We start from the raw sequence: 17,120 nt of genomic DNA on the forward strand, positions 1-17,120 counted from the left end.
TCTATCCATGTAACCGGCTTAGGTTGGAGTTCCTTCCACCATAGCAAAGCCTTTCCTGACACGAAGCCGGCTCCAAGCTGTATTTTCTTTTCATCTGGGTACGGGTGGAACTGGAAGTGTACCTGCCACTTGTGTAACCAAGTGTCAACAACCTCCTTAGTTCGAGACTTTTGATCTCTGGGAAAAGGGTTTGGAGTTATGTTCGGACCTAGCACTGAAGCCATGGCATCCACATGCGTGAGTGCCTGCACAGTGCTAGTCAGAAGGGTGAGAGTCGTCTGAATCCCTTGGAGTTGTTGTGTCAACCCCGTTTGATTCGCATTAACCTGCTCGAATTTCCCATCCAGAGCAGTGGTGAATTCACTGAAGGCCTTTTTCGTAATCAGATCGTCATAAAGACCCTGGTCTTCCTCAGCAGGGTAATCCAAATCCTGATCTCCCATGGTAAACTCGGGATTTGCAGAATCATACATATCTGAAATCTGATTTGAAAAGAATATAAAACTGAGAGAAATAACTGGGGGAATCGAAGCTGGAAGGAGAGTGGAGCAGAGAAAAACCGTCCCAAGAGATGCTGACGAAAGAAGAGGAGCCGGTCGAAAGAAGATGCTGGAAACTGACGAACAGCGGGCGTAAATAATCCCGGAGTCTTCCCATGCTGGATTCGCTGCAGGCTGCAGTGTACGGAAATCTGCAGCAGACCGTACTGTACGGAATCCTCCCTGCTGGCCGTACGGTTTTTGACATAGTCAGTACGGATGCCTTATCGCGGGCTTGTACGGATGCTGATGCAGTCTGTATGGATGCTGACGCGAGCTGTACGGTAGCCTGTCGCAGGCTGTACCGAATTCTGACGGAGGCTGTATGGTAGCCTGTCGCAGGCTGTACCGAATCTTGATGGCGCAATCAAGTCGATGGGCAAGGACGGCTTCTTGCGCAAGGCTATGGCTGAGCTTGGGACCTTGCCAAGCTATATAGGGGATAGGGCAGCTAATCTAGGAAGCCATGCTTCCCAGAAAAGCTCACCCTCGCAAACTTGGAGGGTGGTGCTTTTTCGAAAAAAGCAACACCTCCCACAGAGTGGCCGTACCCTGCTCCAGCCCCTAGCGCACCTCCCTGCCCTGGCCGAAAACCCTTCCAGCCATGGCGCACCACTCAGCCTCTCGCGCGTGCGTCCTCTACCCCTACGCAGCCCTGACCAGCAACGCACTCCACGCCTGCCACTCAGCTCCTCTCTCGCCTCTCCTACCTGCATCACCACTCTCTCCTAGCTACGCCTCAATCGTCTCTCACCTAATCCCTTCAGCAATTCTGAATCACATACTCTCTTTCTCCTACCTTTTCCCTACATCCTGACCACCCCCGATAACCCATGAACTAACAAGAACTTGCAGCAGCAAATTTCGAAATTAGGGCATACCTGGAGGAAGAAATCGTCCAAAATTCCTACCTCAGGAGTTGGCTCTGATACCAACTGACACATCCCAGCACTCCTGAAACCTCTGATCTGCAAACAAACACACACAACGTAAGAAACTGAGCAGGCTGCTCACCACCCAACCATGACATCTACGGGATGTGATCCCGAATCAGGAGATGTCCCCTCCGAGCCACGAGCTGAGCTACTGGCATGAACTCCCAACCAAATCCAAACCAACCTGGTGTCCCATACCACCAGGTGGGCCTTGGGCTACGCTAAGATGCCGGCGCACGTCCGCGTCTCAATCCAGGATCAGACCTAGCACCTGGGAACGAAACTTGCTCCCATCGGCTCCCTGAGAACTGAACCCCTGGGCCCCTTTTTATAGACTCGGGCCCCAAGCGCCAAAAATAGCGAAGACCTCAAACTGGTTCGTACCCTTGCCACTCAACCCGAGAATCAAGCCTGCCTAGCTCTAAGCCTCCCCAGGCTACCTGAGCTAGTCTTGTGTACCCAGTACACGTCAGATACCAATCCGTGCACATGACAAGGGATTAGGTACTATGACATCCACACTAACGTCATCAGCGCCCAACAGTGGGTGTAGACCATAGTATAACATATGCTCTCACACATACAAATCCACACACCCACACATACTTGAGCATCCATTTATACCAAGTCTTCCTACTGAGTTTCTGTCAGCACTCTAGAGGTGAAGGGTAGACTCAGCCAAGACGAAGGCTAGCACTGAAGGAGAAGGCTAATAAAAAAGTTACAACTGCTTGTGAAGACTAAACGGCTTCACTTTAGTCTGTCACGGGGACATGGATTTCATGTGTAGTTAACCTCGTGGCTACTTCCGTGGTTACTTTGGCTGAGGGGATTGGCCTAGAGGAAGCACCCACTTCCTAGAAGTCCCTAGTCTAACTTTCCATGCACCTACTAGGCCCAAATGCTAGGGGTTGAGGGGTCTAAACGTTAGGCCCAAGAGAAACCAATGTTTCATTGGTTAAGAGGGTTAGGACTTTAATGTGGGGGGCAAACCAAATGTTCCATTGGTGAGGAGAATTAGAGCTTTAATGAGGGGGCCATGTGGCAGTCCCTCATGCACTTTCCTTTCTCCTCTTCCAACGTTACGGGATGATCTCTCTCACGGTTTTTTAAAGGTCTAAGGTTGTTTTGGCATGCCTCCCAAGGTCCAACTCCACGTGTTTTTGTCCGACATGAATCCCGAGGCAATCCGTACAGTTGTGCGGACTGCAGCAGCATTTAATGCCTCCTCTATCCGTGACTAGAAGCCACCCGTGTACTGATGGGAGCTTGGATAGGGGAAAGGTGCGAGATCAGAGCTCGTCCCTCTTCCACGGACAGCAGGTGGCCAAGACTGTTCTGCTTGCATTTTCAACAACCAGAGCCAAGACTTGGCCTCTGCCTGCATCCAATTCTAGTGCACCACTAGTACACAGTTCTCAACTAAGGCATTTCTCAACAACCGTGACACCTGACTGTGACAAGGCATCAATGCAAATCCCCAGAAGTGCTCAAATAGCCTCAAGGCATAAAACTGCAACCAATCTGTCTCTCTGACACCAACCAGGCATACCTTCTGATAGCCTGTAGGGCCTGGAAAGAGCTCCAAACAACAAAATGCAAATCAATAAGCTTCCAAAATAGCAAAAGCAAATTAAAAAGAGAGTAGTTGTGTCTTATATGTATCTTTCACAACTCACGTACACAGTACTTTATTCCATTGTGAGATCCAACCAATTAAAGACGGCTATTTTCTCTGCTCTTTTGCAATAAATATCTCCACAAACAATCCAACAGTTCATGAAAGCAAACAATGCTCCATTCTCCTCATGGAGACTAGGATCTTTCATGTAATCAAATATATTGATATGCCAATGGGCTTCCTTGCCAACCTTGAGAAGCTGGCTCCAAGAAGCATAAGTCAGTCTACCTGGCTCCACTTGTGATGCGCTGGTACCTGAAGGGACAAGTATGAATACATGGAAGAAACGTCTCTTTCTACTCTATAATCAAAAATCGGTAGAGCCTGAGCAACACAACTTCTGGCAACGGATTCTGCTCATCTTGGATGGCCATGACAACATGGTTAATTTGCTCTTACAACAGGATCGGACTAATGTGATAGGCACATAGCCCAATGCCTGACATTGCATGCATGCTGGGGTGGGTGTGGTATACGCATATGTGCATGTGTGCGCACGTGCAGGCATGTGTCAGCGCATGCGTGCATGCATGACAGATGGCATAAGTTTGTATCCCCCTGTCTCCTATGTATCTGAGAGCTTTTTTAAACGTGGGACTACATGTATTTGAAAGGAAAATCAAGATCTTGATCCTTTATTTTGTACATCTATGCATAGTGGGGGGCAAATATCACATGTCTTCCACTTTGAAAGCATGCTTCCATTACCTGCTCCCAACCCAAACATGACATTCTTCCTTTGAAGCTATCCTTTCAACACAAGTTCTGACAAAAGAATGAAATATACATAAAATGAACTTTTTAAATTGTTGCTTCTATGAAATCTATCAGTTCCAAGGTATATAGTAGAACTGTAAATCGAAAACCAAACAATCAACCGTTATTTCCTTCCTAGATTAAAGGCCCACACTAAGCTGTGAACAGTAATTAACGAAATGTATAGACCCAGACTGAATTTATAATTTAACTCCATACCTGGATGCAATAATGAACGATCTTCTCCGGTATCATCTTCTGCTTGAAGAGTTCACCAATCAATCTGATGTTGCCCAGTGTACGAAGTTTGACAAGTTTTTCCTTCTCAATGCGTTCGAGTTCCTGCTCTGGTTTTGTCAACTGCCAAATTTCTGCTCGCATATTATCAGCTCCTTCAAATGCCTCCTGGCAACTGTTCAGAAGAATTCTACGAAATACCACAGGTTTTCCATCATCCTCATCAGATGTAAACTCTGGCAGTGCTTTGCTGAGATGCACACACAACTCCGCATACATAGGACAAAACGTGGGTTCCAATACAGCCTTATCAAACACAATAGATATGACTCCCTGCAATTTAACACTTGAGAGTTAGCAGATTGCCCTAATCTCAGGAGCAGATTGGAGGTAAATCAAACTAACGAATCTGTACCAATAATTACGAATCCAAACACAGCGCAAAAGACACCACAAAAACTGAAGAAAAAAGACTTCATAACCAGAATCGTAAAAAAGGTGTATCATCTATCAAGTGTCCACTGAGAAAAAAACACATGCTAGCAGCCTTTATCGGAAGCTCCAAAGCATATTCAAACCTGTATTTTACTAATTTTCAGTCCTTAAAAAACACATCGGACCACAATGGTTTGTACTGCAATTACAAGATGAATCTTAAGGATCTGAGGAATCATGGCATCATATTTTAAGCTTTTCATTCACAATATATATGATGGTATCTTACGCAAATGGAACTCACAAAGGTTCCACATAATTCTTTGTCCAAATATGTCTCAGTTGATAAATATTTTGAACCAAAAATCAAACACTTGTTTATATAGAAATAATTGTTAAGGATGGTGTAAATTAGTCTGACCTATTTCTGACAGAATACGCTTTCTTGACATTGTGAAATATGTGCACGAAGCAAACAAGAAATCACTGAAAGGAAATACCCACAAACACAAGACTTATCATGATTCGGTTGTCGAGTGCTTCCACATTGCAGAGTACAAAGCAAAGCTCATGTCCAATAGCACTTGTAGTTTGCTTTTTCTCTCACGAAGTCATTCAAACGAATAGCAGATAGGGGGTTAGCAAAGCCACATATCTCCATACAGTTTAGAGTACAAAGCAAAGCTCATGTCCAATAGCACTTGTAGTTTGATTTTGCTCTCACGAAGTCATTCAAACGAATAGCGGATAGGGGGTTAGCAAAGCCACATATCTCCATACGGTTTCCCAATCAGGATTTTAGATGGATCCACCCCTGCCTTTTCAGCAAAACTTGGATGCCCTATCCTCTCTAGATCCCACGAGATAATATTGATTGTATAATATAGTCGATCTACTCCAACTCTATACGTTACAAACTTTGCAGGGGCAGGAGGGAGAGGAGGAAAAGGGGGGGAGCAAGCACCAAGAGTTCCCCACCAAGCTCCAATGCTATCACCATCACTTCCTGAGAGTATGAGAGTATCCGAGGATGGAGTGATTATCACACCCCAATACCAAGAGGACAGATGGTCATTTGGCAACTGCGGCTCTCATCCCAACAGTTGCAGATCGAGACAAGGAGAGCCATAAGCACAGCTAAAGAGTAGGAGCACTTCCTATATATATACCCAATCTAATGTGATTCGTGGACGATATCCTAAGCTTTCTCGATTGATCCGCTTTCATGATTAGGTTTGCATCGGTCTTCACTTCATCGAGATGCGGCAACACACTCACACAGCAAGAGGAGAGATAAGGCTAGACGACAAACAATGGCATGTCACAAAGTACTACACGTTCGAGTCAACACCAGGACATTAGTGGGGAGAGGAGTTCTATAGCTAGGGCCACAAAGACCATGCACAATGGAGGTCCAGTTTATCTCGACTCTACTCAACGGCGGGGACCAACAGAATTAAGGTATACTCTCATGAGATGGCCCGCCGGATACAGAGATCACAGAGGCCACACCCGTCACTACATTGAGAGATGACCCAAAGGTAGATGCAAGATATCTTTATATCCCATTAGAGCACTGCTGAGGTACCAAGATCACATCTCCTATTGATTGCTACCCCAAACTTGACCATGTGTACCCAACTTAAATAATACTCCAAACCAACAGGGCATAACCATCCAAGTACCCTCAAGCCTTCACGAAGAAAAAAGTCAAAAGTAGCGATGATCAAAAAAATCTAGCCTGAGAGGCAAGAGATTACACTAATTAGGGTGCAGAATACCTCATGCATGGACTCAACAAGTTATTATTGACCCTTAAAGCACCAAGTATCCAAGGATGGAGTGATTACCACACCCCAATACCTGGAGAATAGACGGCCATTTGGCAGCTGCGGCTCTCATCCCAGCAGTTGCAGATCCAGACAAGGAGAGTCATAAGCACATCTAAAGAGTAGGAGCACTTATATGCATGCCTAATAAATGCGATTCGTGGACAATATCCTAAGCTTTCTCAACTGATGTAACAGATGGTTACTTTTTACTTAGGCTAAACTTAGGCTAAAAGTTAGTAGAAAGGCCTTTATTGGCTTGTAAGTGTTCTTTTCTTTTTTTAGGAGATACCATAAGTTGCCACGTGGCATCCTAGGAGGTAATCCCATAAGCAATACTGCTTTGTGCTGCCCTGGGCCATACCTATATAAAGGCTCTAGTTGTACTTGGCAAGGAAATTCATGACTTGTACTTCATTACTCAAATAGAATACACAGCAAGAGTTCCAACACTCAGCTGAATTCTAAAAAGGAATGACTTCCTCCTGTCCTTGTGTAGCCCCTCACAAGTCTCTGTTGCAGGTCCAACCCATGACCTTCCACCCCTACCTTTTTCCTAAAACATAAGGTACTACTCTATTCTAACCTTCCTGCATATTCTACCAAATTTGGGTGTGTTTACTATCAGTTAGGAGCAGTCCTGTTGCATTGGTATCAAAGCACTTTTCGTGGGAATTGGTGGGAAATTCTTTGTCCAATCACTTTGAAATTTGGAGCATCTACTCTTGAGCCTAGAGCCTACCTCTCTGCAAAAATTTAGCGCAAGAAGTGCTCTCTGTTGTGAGCTGCCACATGGCAGGCTCATAGAAACCCTAAGTTTCGAAATGCTCAGAATTTGAGGCTTCTTACATCAGTGGAAAGCCCTTGCTTCCCTGATCATTTCTATGCGTGAGATTCCTAAAAGGAAGGAGGATTGAGTCAACATTGACGTTTTTTTGTCTCTGGCGTAAGAAAGTGAAGAAAGCAATGATCTGCTGTTTTCCTGCACCAAATTAGGACATTCTTGGCTTGTTCTGTTCGCCCTAACCTCATAAGGCTGCTCCCTAAGTCTGGTAGTGATCTGAGACTATTTGGAGGAGCTATGAGCAAATTCGACTGGCTGGAACAAAAGAAATGCTGCGAAATTTCAGATTTATAACTCCATTTTGGGTCAGCCTTAGTGCATACGGTCGCCCAACCCCATGGATGCAGCTGATAAAGTTTGATAGTGATCTGATTTTTTGTTACTGAGAAACTCGAAGTTCAATTGCAACAGCTAGCGCAAGACAGTTATTTGCCAAATGTTCTAGCAATTTCTTGCAATCCAAGGCGCAATGTTACGATTTTCTACTTCTGATTGGCTCTATGGTTCATTCTTAGCATAAGGATCGCCTCATCAAGTGGGAAATTTCAAGTTTTTTCTAAAAAATTTGACCTGCGAAATTAGGGCAAAACTAGCATTTGGGGCTTTTGGTACTGGTTTTTTATCAGGGCTTAAGACAGTGCATTTACTCTTGATTCGAGTCATTAAAGATGCCTGTAAAGAGGTCTACAGGTCAAGCTAGTAAGCAGACAATGGGTATCCTTGATTCCATCTCAGAGAAGGAAGCAATTGATGATCAGACTATAGTTTTTGAACCCAATGATCCTCATGTTGGCAATGTTCAAGGGGATTTGGCAACAACTCCTCAAGTACAAACATCCCTTAACCAAGACCAGATCATAAAGAATTGTATGGACCCAATGCTACAGATATTCAAGGAGCTAACTAATGAGATTAAGACCAATAATCAAAGGATTGACCAAAGGATGCAGAACATGTCTACCACTTTTAATAAAAGGTTGGACTAGTTCAAGAGAAGCCAAATTTATGATGGGAAGAGACCTGTGGATCCCCAAATTGATGGAGACTCAAGTTCAGATGATGATGATCATCCTATACATGTAACTGAACCGGTTGGTTTTATGGCTTCTGCTCGAAGGACCTATCACTCTAGTGGAGTTACAGCTCATATGGATAAGGATTCAGCACATGGTAAGACTCCTAATAATAACAGTTCAACAGCTGAAGAGTTGTGTCAAAAATTCCATGAATATAAGTTGCTACCAGTAGACCTTAGGGCAGCAATGACATTCCAGCAATATATACAAACTGTTAAATCTATTTAACCAAAAGGACCTGTTCATCAAGACAAAGATATGAAAGACAAGATTATACTTCCAAAGTTCAAAGGTGATTCTACCTATCCTGAGGAATTGGAGGAATGGCTGAGCAAGATGGATGACTACTTCCTTCTATATCCAAAGGGTGATCTAGGTAAAATCAGATTTGTTGTTCTTCATCTGGAAGATTATGCCCACTCTTGGTGGAGGCATCTACAGCAAGAAGGGTAAACTTTTAATGCTTGGGATGAATTCAAGGCTGAAATGCTTAAAACTTTTATATCTCCTTTTACTAGGGATCAATATATTTGTAAGTGGTATGATCTTACTCAGCAAGGATCAGTGAAAAATTATAGCAAACAATTTTGAAAATTAGCTCTGTTTGTTCATAATATTGATGAAAGAGTTAGAATGCTCAAGTTCATCCATGGTCTGCACCCTAGTATTGCTTCAGATGTTGTAGCTCAAAAGCCCAATTCTCTTAAAGAGGCCATGCAGTTGGCGGAGCTTTATGAATCCAAATACAATGGGAAGGAGAAGACTTTGGGTATTGGTCACTTTGGAACTAAGCCTATGTTCAAAGGGATTTCCAATGATGAAAGCAAACTTCATGCACATGCTACAACTTCTTCTATTTCTAGGTTCCCCACAGTGTATGGCAGTGGCATGGGACAACCTAAGGCTTACAAGGCTACAGATGTAAAGTCATCCTTTAAACCCACTCCAAAGGATGATCTGAGTGATAAAAGAAACAAGTTGGTTAAGCAATTATCTCAAGCAATTGTTGATGACAGGAAGAAGAAGAATTTGTGCTACCATTGTGGTGAGAAGTGGACCCCTGAACATAGGAACGTGTGCAAAGCAAAAACAAGAGCAAAACCATGTTAGATGGCTTGACACCCTCACCCTTATGGGCTTAGAAATCTTCTTTAACAGAAGTACATTCAAGGGATTTATCTCCTAATACATCTGCAGTAGAATCTGAATTTCATGAATTGATATCAAAACTGTGTGAATGAAGGCCTTGATGATGATGAGGATCATAGTTCCAAAAAGGGGACCACCTTTCCCTTTGATCCAAGTGGGTTATCCATGTTTGACACCATGCTTAGGGATGATAGTTTACCAAAGTGCTCAAATAGATCTAGACAATGGAACATTGAAGTTGTTGAAAATTATGGGGATGAGATCAGAAATTCTGATGGAAATGATGCTGTTGATGATGATGAAGTCTATTGGGATACACAATCAGTTGTGTACAGCATATCTCCTGATGTTTTTATGGGCGGAAGGCAAGGATGCTCTAATACCATGAACAAATATATAGAGAGGAGAGGAGAAGAGTGAAAAAAGGAACAATCAATAACAAACCAGTCCACATTTTGGTTGACAGTGGGAGCACTCATAACTTCATTAATGCAAAGACACTTCAAACAATGAGGTTATGCCCATCCACTTTGGATCATGGGATCAAAGTTGAGGTGGCTAATGGTGAGCATTCCCACAGTAAGCAATAATGTCAGGCTGCTCAAGTGCAACTTTCTCAAGACTATACTTTTCATGGAGATCTATTTGTCTTGGAAATGGGACCTATTGACATTGTCCTTGGTTGTGAATGGTTGAGAACCTTGGGAGAATTCTCTATGGACCTTGACAGGCTATATATGAAGCCACTTCCCACGCAAGTCAATACCACCTAGGTTGAGACACATGCAAAGTATTGTGCCCATCAGATATGCTTTGCATGGTCGATCACGCGTTATACCCCTTTTTTCCCTTAGTGTTATGCACCACTGTCAAAAAACGTGCATTCAGGTGTATGTGAACAAATAATTATAGGATGGATGCGCCACTTGCATGCAATTAAATGCCACCTAGCTTGATGTGTGTGCAAAGTATTGAGCTCATCGGATATGTAATACATTGTTGATTGTCCTTAATTTCTGCAAGAAGAATGGCCAGAGACCTCAAAAGTGTTTGTGGAGTCTATGCTATTCAGTTGACCAAGTCTCAAGAAGGTAATGGGTTGTTAGTGGAGGATAAAGACATGCAGTCCCTATTACAGCAATACTCTGATGTATTTGCTGATCTTCCTAACCATCTCCCACCCATGAGAGATGTGGATCATGCAATTGTGTGGGAGCCAGGATCTAAGCCAATCAACAAGGCTCCATATAGACTTTCTAGAGCTGAAAGGGAAGAGGTGGCAAGGCAAATAAAGAAACTCCTTGACAAGGAATTTATTACACATAGTCAGTCACCCTTTGCCTCTCCTGTGTTATTGGTCAAGAAGAAGGATGGCTCATTTAGTGTATTCATTATAGGGATTTGAACAAAATGACAGTTAAGAATAGGTTTCCTATCCCTAGAATTGATGATCTACTGGATGAGCTTAGAGGAACAAAGTACTTCACAAAGATTGACTTAAGGTCAGGCTATCATCAAATAAGGATGAAGGACGGAGATGAACATAAAACTGCCTTCAGGACAAAACGTGGGCTTTATCAATTCAAAGTGATGGCATTTGGTCTAACCAATGCACCTGCAACTTTCCAGGCCCTAATGAACAAGGTATTGCAGCCTTTCCTCTATAAATTTGTGTTGGTATTCTTTGATGATATATTGATCTACAGCAAAACGAAAGAAGAGCATTTATTGCATGTCCAGCAAGTATTGGAAGTATTGAGGACACACCAGTTGTATGCCAAATCAAGTAAATGCACTTTCATGGCTGAAGAAGTGGAATATTTGGGCCATATTGTCAGCAGCACTGGCACTAAGGTGGATCCCAGCAAGGTGAAGTGTGTAAAGGATTGGCCTATACCTCAGAATATCACCCAGCTGAGAGGGTTCCTTGGTCTAGCATCATTTTATAGAAGGTTTATAAGGCATTTTGCCAAATTGGCAGCTCCTCTCACTGATCTCCTGAAAAAGAATGCTTTCCCATGGTCTGACAGTGCCAATAAGAGCTTTGAAGCATTAAAGGAGGCATTAACTTCAGCGCCTATCTTGGTATGTCCTGATTTCTCTCAACCTTTTATAATTGAGGCTGATGCTAGTGGAAGGGGCATTGGAGCTGTCCTAAAGCAGAGTCATGGAGTTATTGCCTTTGAAAGTCGGAAATTGGATGACAAGGAGTCAAGTTTCCACATTTATGACCAAGAGATGTTGGCAATACTTCATGCAATCAAAAAGTGGCACCACTACATTTATGGCAGCCATTTCAAGGTCAAGACTGATCATAAGACTCTCAGATATTTTCTATCTCAGTCTTCTCTATCACCCAAGCAAAGGAGATGGCTATCCATTGTGCAAAACTATGACTTTGACATAGATTACAAGATGGGCAAAGAAAATATTGTGGCAGATTCTCTTTCCATGATATGGGCTTGTACTTTATCATCTATTACTGAGGTTTATAAAGATTGGATCCATGGCATTCAAGAAGAGTATCTCAACGATCCTCAAGCAGCTGCTATGTTCCAAGACTTGCAAGATCCTGACTGTCAGCAATATCCCAATTTCAAGTTGCACAATGGGCTCTTGTGGTATAATGATAGAATATTTCTTACTGAAAATTCCTCCTATAAGCTGCTAATCTTACAGGAATTTCACTCATCTCCTATGGCTGGGCATATAGGCCTCAACAAGACGTATGATAAGGTAAAACAGAGTTTTTACTGGAAGGGACTTTGAAAGGATGTTCTTGCTTATGTTCAAAGCTGTAAGCCTTGTCAACAAAACAGGGAGTTGAATTTGAGGCCAGCTGATCTACTACATGGACTTTAATACAGGTCTACCAGTGACCTAAGGGTTGGAACAGTATCTTTGTGGTTGTTGATAGACTTACCAAAGCTGCCCACTTCATTCCTACTAAGACCCAATTTACAGCTTCCAAGGTGGCTAAGCAATTCATGGAGAATGTGTTTAAATTACATGGGCTCCCTCAGGAAATTGTGAGTGATCGTGATGCTAAGTTCATGGGGCATTTTTGGCAAGAGCTTTTCAGTTCTATGGGAACACTTCTTACCCCAAGTACAGCAGATCACCCTCAAACTGATGGGCAAACAGAGAGGGTTAACCGCTGGTTGGAAGAGTATCTAAGGCATTTTTGCTTTGATACCCAAGCATCGTGGGATCAATGGTTGCATCTAGCTGAATTTTGTTATAATACCACCAAGCATACTTCAATTGGTATGAGCCCTTTTGAAGCCATGTTTGGCTGTAAAGCTCATGTCCCATCAACCATTATTGATCAAGAATTGACAAGCCAGCAAGCCAAGGATGATGTGGCTCACTTGACTGCTCTATTACAGCAATGTAAAGATAATATGGTAAGGGCCCAAGCAAGGATGAAGGATTATGCTGATGAGCATAGGAGAGAGCTTCATTTTGAAGAAGGGGATTATGTATTTCTCAGATTACATAAGTCTAGGCATGCTTTCTTGAAAGGTAATACCAATGTTAAACTTGCTCATAGGTATTATGGACCTTACAAGGTTTTGAGGAAAGTTGGGGAAGTGGCTTATGAGTTGGAGCTTCCACCATCCTCTAGAATACACAAAGTATTCCATGTATCACTGCTTAAGAAATATTTGGGACCCAAAATTGAGTATATTCCTGAAAAGATCCTTGGATTTAGAGATCATGTGCTGAGGAACAAGTCCTACATGGAATATCTTATCAAATGGAGAGGTCTACCTGATGAGGAGTCTTCTTGGCAGCCATCTACAATTGTGGAGCAGTACCTGATAGAGTGTGAGGGAGATAGAGTAGGGAGTAGAGAGACACACTCACAGTAGTCACACACCAGTGGGTGGGGATAAAGGAATGAGTGGTACCTCCCCAAGTACACACACTAGTATATATGGATAAGACTAAGGCCACTAAGTACCTAAGTACAATGTGTACTTAGTGTACTTAGTAGTACTAGATTAATACTGTTACAAGGGTGGCCAGTGCCTTTACCCCAACAACCTCCCACTTAAAGGCAGTGTGCCCATAAGAGAGAGTAAAAGAAAAACAGCAATATACATCATCATGTACAGGACCAGTTGGTCTGCTTATCCAATACCCATAAGCCGTCTGCAGTGTGCAAACCGCTCAGCAGCCAATCCTTTTGTCAACAGATCTGCTGGATTGTCATCAGTGTGAACTTTCACAAGCTGAAGTTGCTTGTTCTCAAGCACCTCCCTGATAAAATGATACTTCACGTCGATGTGCTTTGTCTTTGCATGAAAAACAGGATTTCGTGCCAACTGTATGGCACTCTGACTGTCACAATGCAACAATGGAGTATCACTAGAGTAGCCCAAATCTGCCACTAGCCGAGATAGCCATATAGCTTCCTTGCACGCCTCAGTGGCTGCAATATATTCAGCTTCTGTAGTAGACAAAGCAACGCATTGCTGCATTCTAGATACCCACGACACTGCACCTCCAGTGAAAGTGAAAACGTATCCGGTAGTAGACTTACGGGTATCAGGGTGACCAGCATAATCAGAGTCTGTATAACCCTGCACTTTTGCATCTTGACTGCCGAAACATATACACAAGTCCTGTGTACCCTTTAGGTATCTCATGACACCTTTCACTGCATTCCAATGCTTCTTGCCAGGTTTAGCCATGTATCTGCTAACCACTCCCACTGCAAACGCAATATCGGGCCTGGTTGCAACCATAGCATACATGAGACTGCCACAAGCTGATGCATACGGAATCTTTGACATCTCAGCTCTCTCAGCATCTGTCTGAGGGCTGTCCAGAGCGCTGATTTTCACATAAGGAGGTAATGGAGTACCAATACTCTTCCCCCCCTCCATGTGAAATCTCTGCAAGACCTTGCCAATGTATTCCTTCTGAGACAAGTATAGCAACCGCTTTTCCCTATCCCGAAGTATGCGCATACCCAATATATGGTTGGCATCACCAAGATCCTTCATATCAAAGGTCTGGTGCAATCTCTTTTTCAAGGCATTCATTTCCTTATGAGATTTTCCAGCAATTAACATGTCATCCACATACAAAATGAGGATAAGTAAACTGCCATCTGAAGCTTTCTTAGTATATAAGCAGTGATCAATGTCACTTCTCCTGTAACCCTAGGTTCGCATGAATGTATCAAACTTATGATACCATTCCCTGGGTGCCTGCTTTAGACCATAAAGACTTTTCTTCAGTCTGCATACAAGCTTCTCTTTGCCCTTCACTGTAAAACCCTCTGGCTGCTGCATAAAAATTTCCTCATGTAAATCACCATGAAGAAATGCTGTTTTGACATCCATTTGGACCAAATCCATATCTGCATGTGCAACCAATGCTAATACAGTTCTGAGTGTTGTCATTTTGACAACGGGAGAGAATATCTCCTCAAAGTCAACACCATATTCCTGCTTGAACCCTTTGGCAACCAGTCTGGCTTTATGCCTTGGCTTTTCACCAGGTGTGACTTTAAGTCTATAAACCCATTTGCATGGCAGTACCTTTTTACCAGTAGGCAAGGGTACCAATTCCCAAGTGCCATTCTTGTGAAGACTGTCCATTTCAGACTTCATAGCAAGATCCCATTGAACCTTGTCTGCCCTCTGCCTAGCCTCTTTGTAGCATGAAGGCTCTCCACAATCAGTGAGCATCAAATAATCAATGCCTGGAACAAATCTTTCGGGCTGCCGAGTCTGTCTGGTTGACCTTCTAACCCAGAGACCATCATCTTGAGCTGGCTGTCCAGCCTGTTCATCACCCAGATAAGGTGGCTGTTCCATGATTCCTGGCTGCATTTGCATGTCAGGAAGATCACCTAACTGTGCCTCATCCATTGGGATGTTTTCTGCCATAACTGGCTGTCCATTAGGATCTGCTGCAGCATCATTTAATGGCTGATTATGCTGCTGTTGTGGCTGATTTACAGCCTGTCTGTGTTGCCCATGATGCCTGTCATCATCAATAGTTACTTTTAAAGGTTCCTGCTGTACAACAGGTTCCTTGAACATGATGGTTTCATCAAACACGACATCATTGCTGCGTATAAGTTTTCTGTTCTTGGGATCCCAAATCCTGTAGCCCATCTCACCTTTGTCACCGTAACCTAGGAATATGCATTTAAGAGACTTTGGATCCAGTTTAGTTCTGTCCTCCCTGCGTACATGCACATACGCGACACAACCAAAGACCCGTAGGTGTTTGTAAGACGGAGGCTTGCCCGTCCATGCTTGTTCAGGCACACCACCACATAGTCTCTTGTTTGGTGACCTGTTAATAAGGTGCACAGCTGTCTTTACAGCTTCAGCCCAAAATGTGTGGGGCAATGCAGCATGTGACAACATGGATCTGACTTTCTCTTGAATGGTCCTGAACATTTTTTCAGCTGTACCATTCTGTGGAGGATCATATGGTGTAGACAAAACCCTTTGGATACCCTTTGCCTCACAGAATTCTTGAAATTCTTTGGACAAGTACTCTCCACCATTGTCAGATCGTAAGGCTTTCAGTTTTTTGCCTGTCTCATTTTCAACTAGTGCAACAAACTTAGTGAAAGCCTTGAACGTATCACTCTTCTTTCTGAGAGTGTAAACCCACACTTTGCGGGTGGCGTCATCTATGAATGACAGTATGTACTTTGAACCTCCTAAAGAGAGTGTAGGCATCTCACACACATCTGTATGTACTAGCTCCAAGAGCTGTAATTTCTGATTTGACCTTCTCTTATGAGGTATTTGTACTTGACGACCGTAGAGACAAAATTCACATTTCTGCAAATCTGAATATTTTAGACTCGGCAAGTAACCAAAATGAGCCAATTGCTCCATTCCCTTAATACTCATATGGCCAAGCCGGCTATGCCACAATGAAATCTTTGGCAGCTCGGTGGCATTTACATCAGAATGCGGATAATGTCCAGCATGAAGTGAGTACAAAGTATCAACCTTAGGACCCCTGGCAATAGCCATTGCCCCTTTGCTGATTTTCCATTTCTGATTACCAAAGGTGGTAAGATAACCATCATCATCCAACAACCCTGTGGAAATCAAGTTCTTCTTCACCTCAGGAACATGCCTGACCCCTTTAAGCATTAACTGCTGGCCATTTTCAAGAACAAGCCTGACATCACCTATACCAATGATAGAACATGCATGGTTATCACCAAGAAAGACAACTCCCTTCTGCCCTCCTGCATATCTGACAAACAGATCTCTGTAGGATGTCACATGAAAGGAAGCACCTGAATCTATAATCCAGGAAAACATATCTGATCCATCACCAGCATGAAGTGTATGAGCCTCCAGTGAAGAGGTGAAACATATCTCATGTCCACTGTCACTGTCACTAACATAAGTAACATTCAGCTCCTCTTTTTCTTTGCCCTTAGACTTGCCTTGAGCCTTGCCTTCTTTGGCTCTCTAGTCATTCTTCTTTTGAAAACACTTTTTCTCCATATGTCCCTTCTTGCCACAATAGTTGCATACAAGATCACTCTTAGAGCGGGACTTGCTCCTCTCTCTTTCTTTGTCTTTACCACGTGTTTTGGACCTGCTGCGTGCATTCAAAGCATTTGACTTCCCAATAGCAT

At 43.2% G+C, this 17,120-nt stretch overlaps 1 protein-coding gene across 2 annotated transcripts in view; it reads right to left on the bottom strand.

The window, feature by feature from the left end:
* The window catches only part of EIFISO4G1 (MIF4G domain-containing protein / MA3 domain-containing protein), a 76,680-nt gene that overhangs the window by 18,600 nt on the left and 40,960 nt on the right, over positions 1-17,120 (bottom strand). For both annotated transcript variants that reach the window (XM_087378948.1, XM_087378947.1), the window contains exon 7: positions 4,131-4,481. In XM_087378948.1, coding sequence (XP_087235074.1) covers positions 4,131-4,481 — 351 coding nt within the window. The remainder of the gene's footprint in view (positions 1-4,130; positions 4,482-17,120) is intronic.

This window comes from Dipteris shenzhenensis, chromosome 9 (assembly GCF_047967505.1).
Source record: "Dipteris shenzhenensis isolate YYH24624 ecotype China chromosome 9, Dip_SZ_1.0, whole genome shotgun sequence".
NCBI lineage: Eukaryota > Viridiplantae > Streptophyta > Polypodiopsida > Gleicheniales > Dipteridaceae > Dipteris > Dipteris shenzhenensis.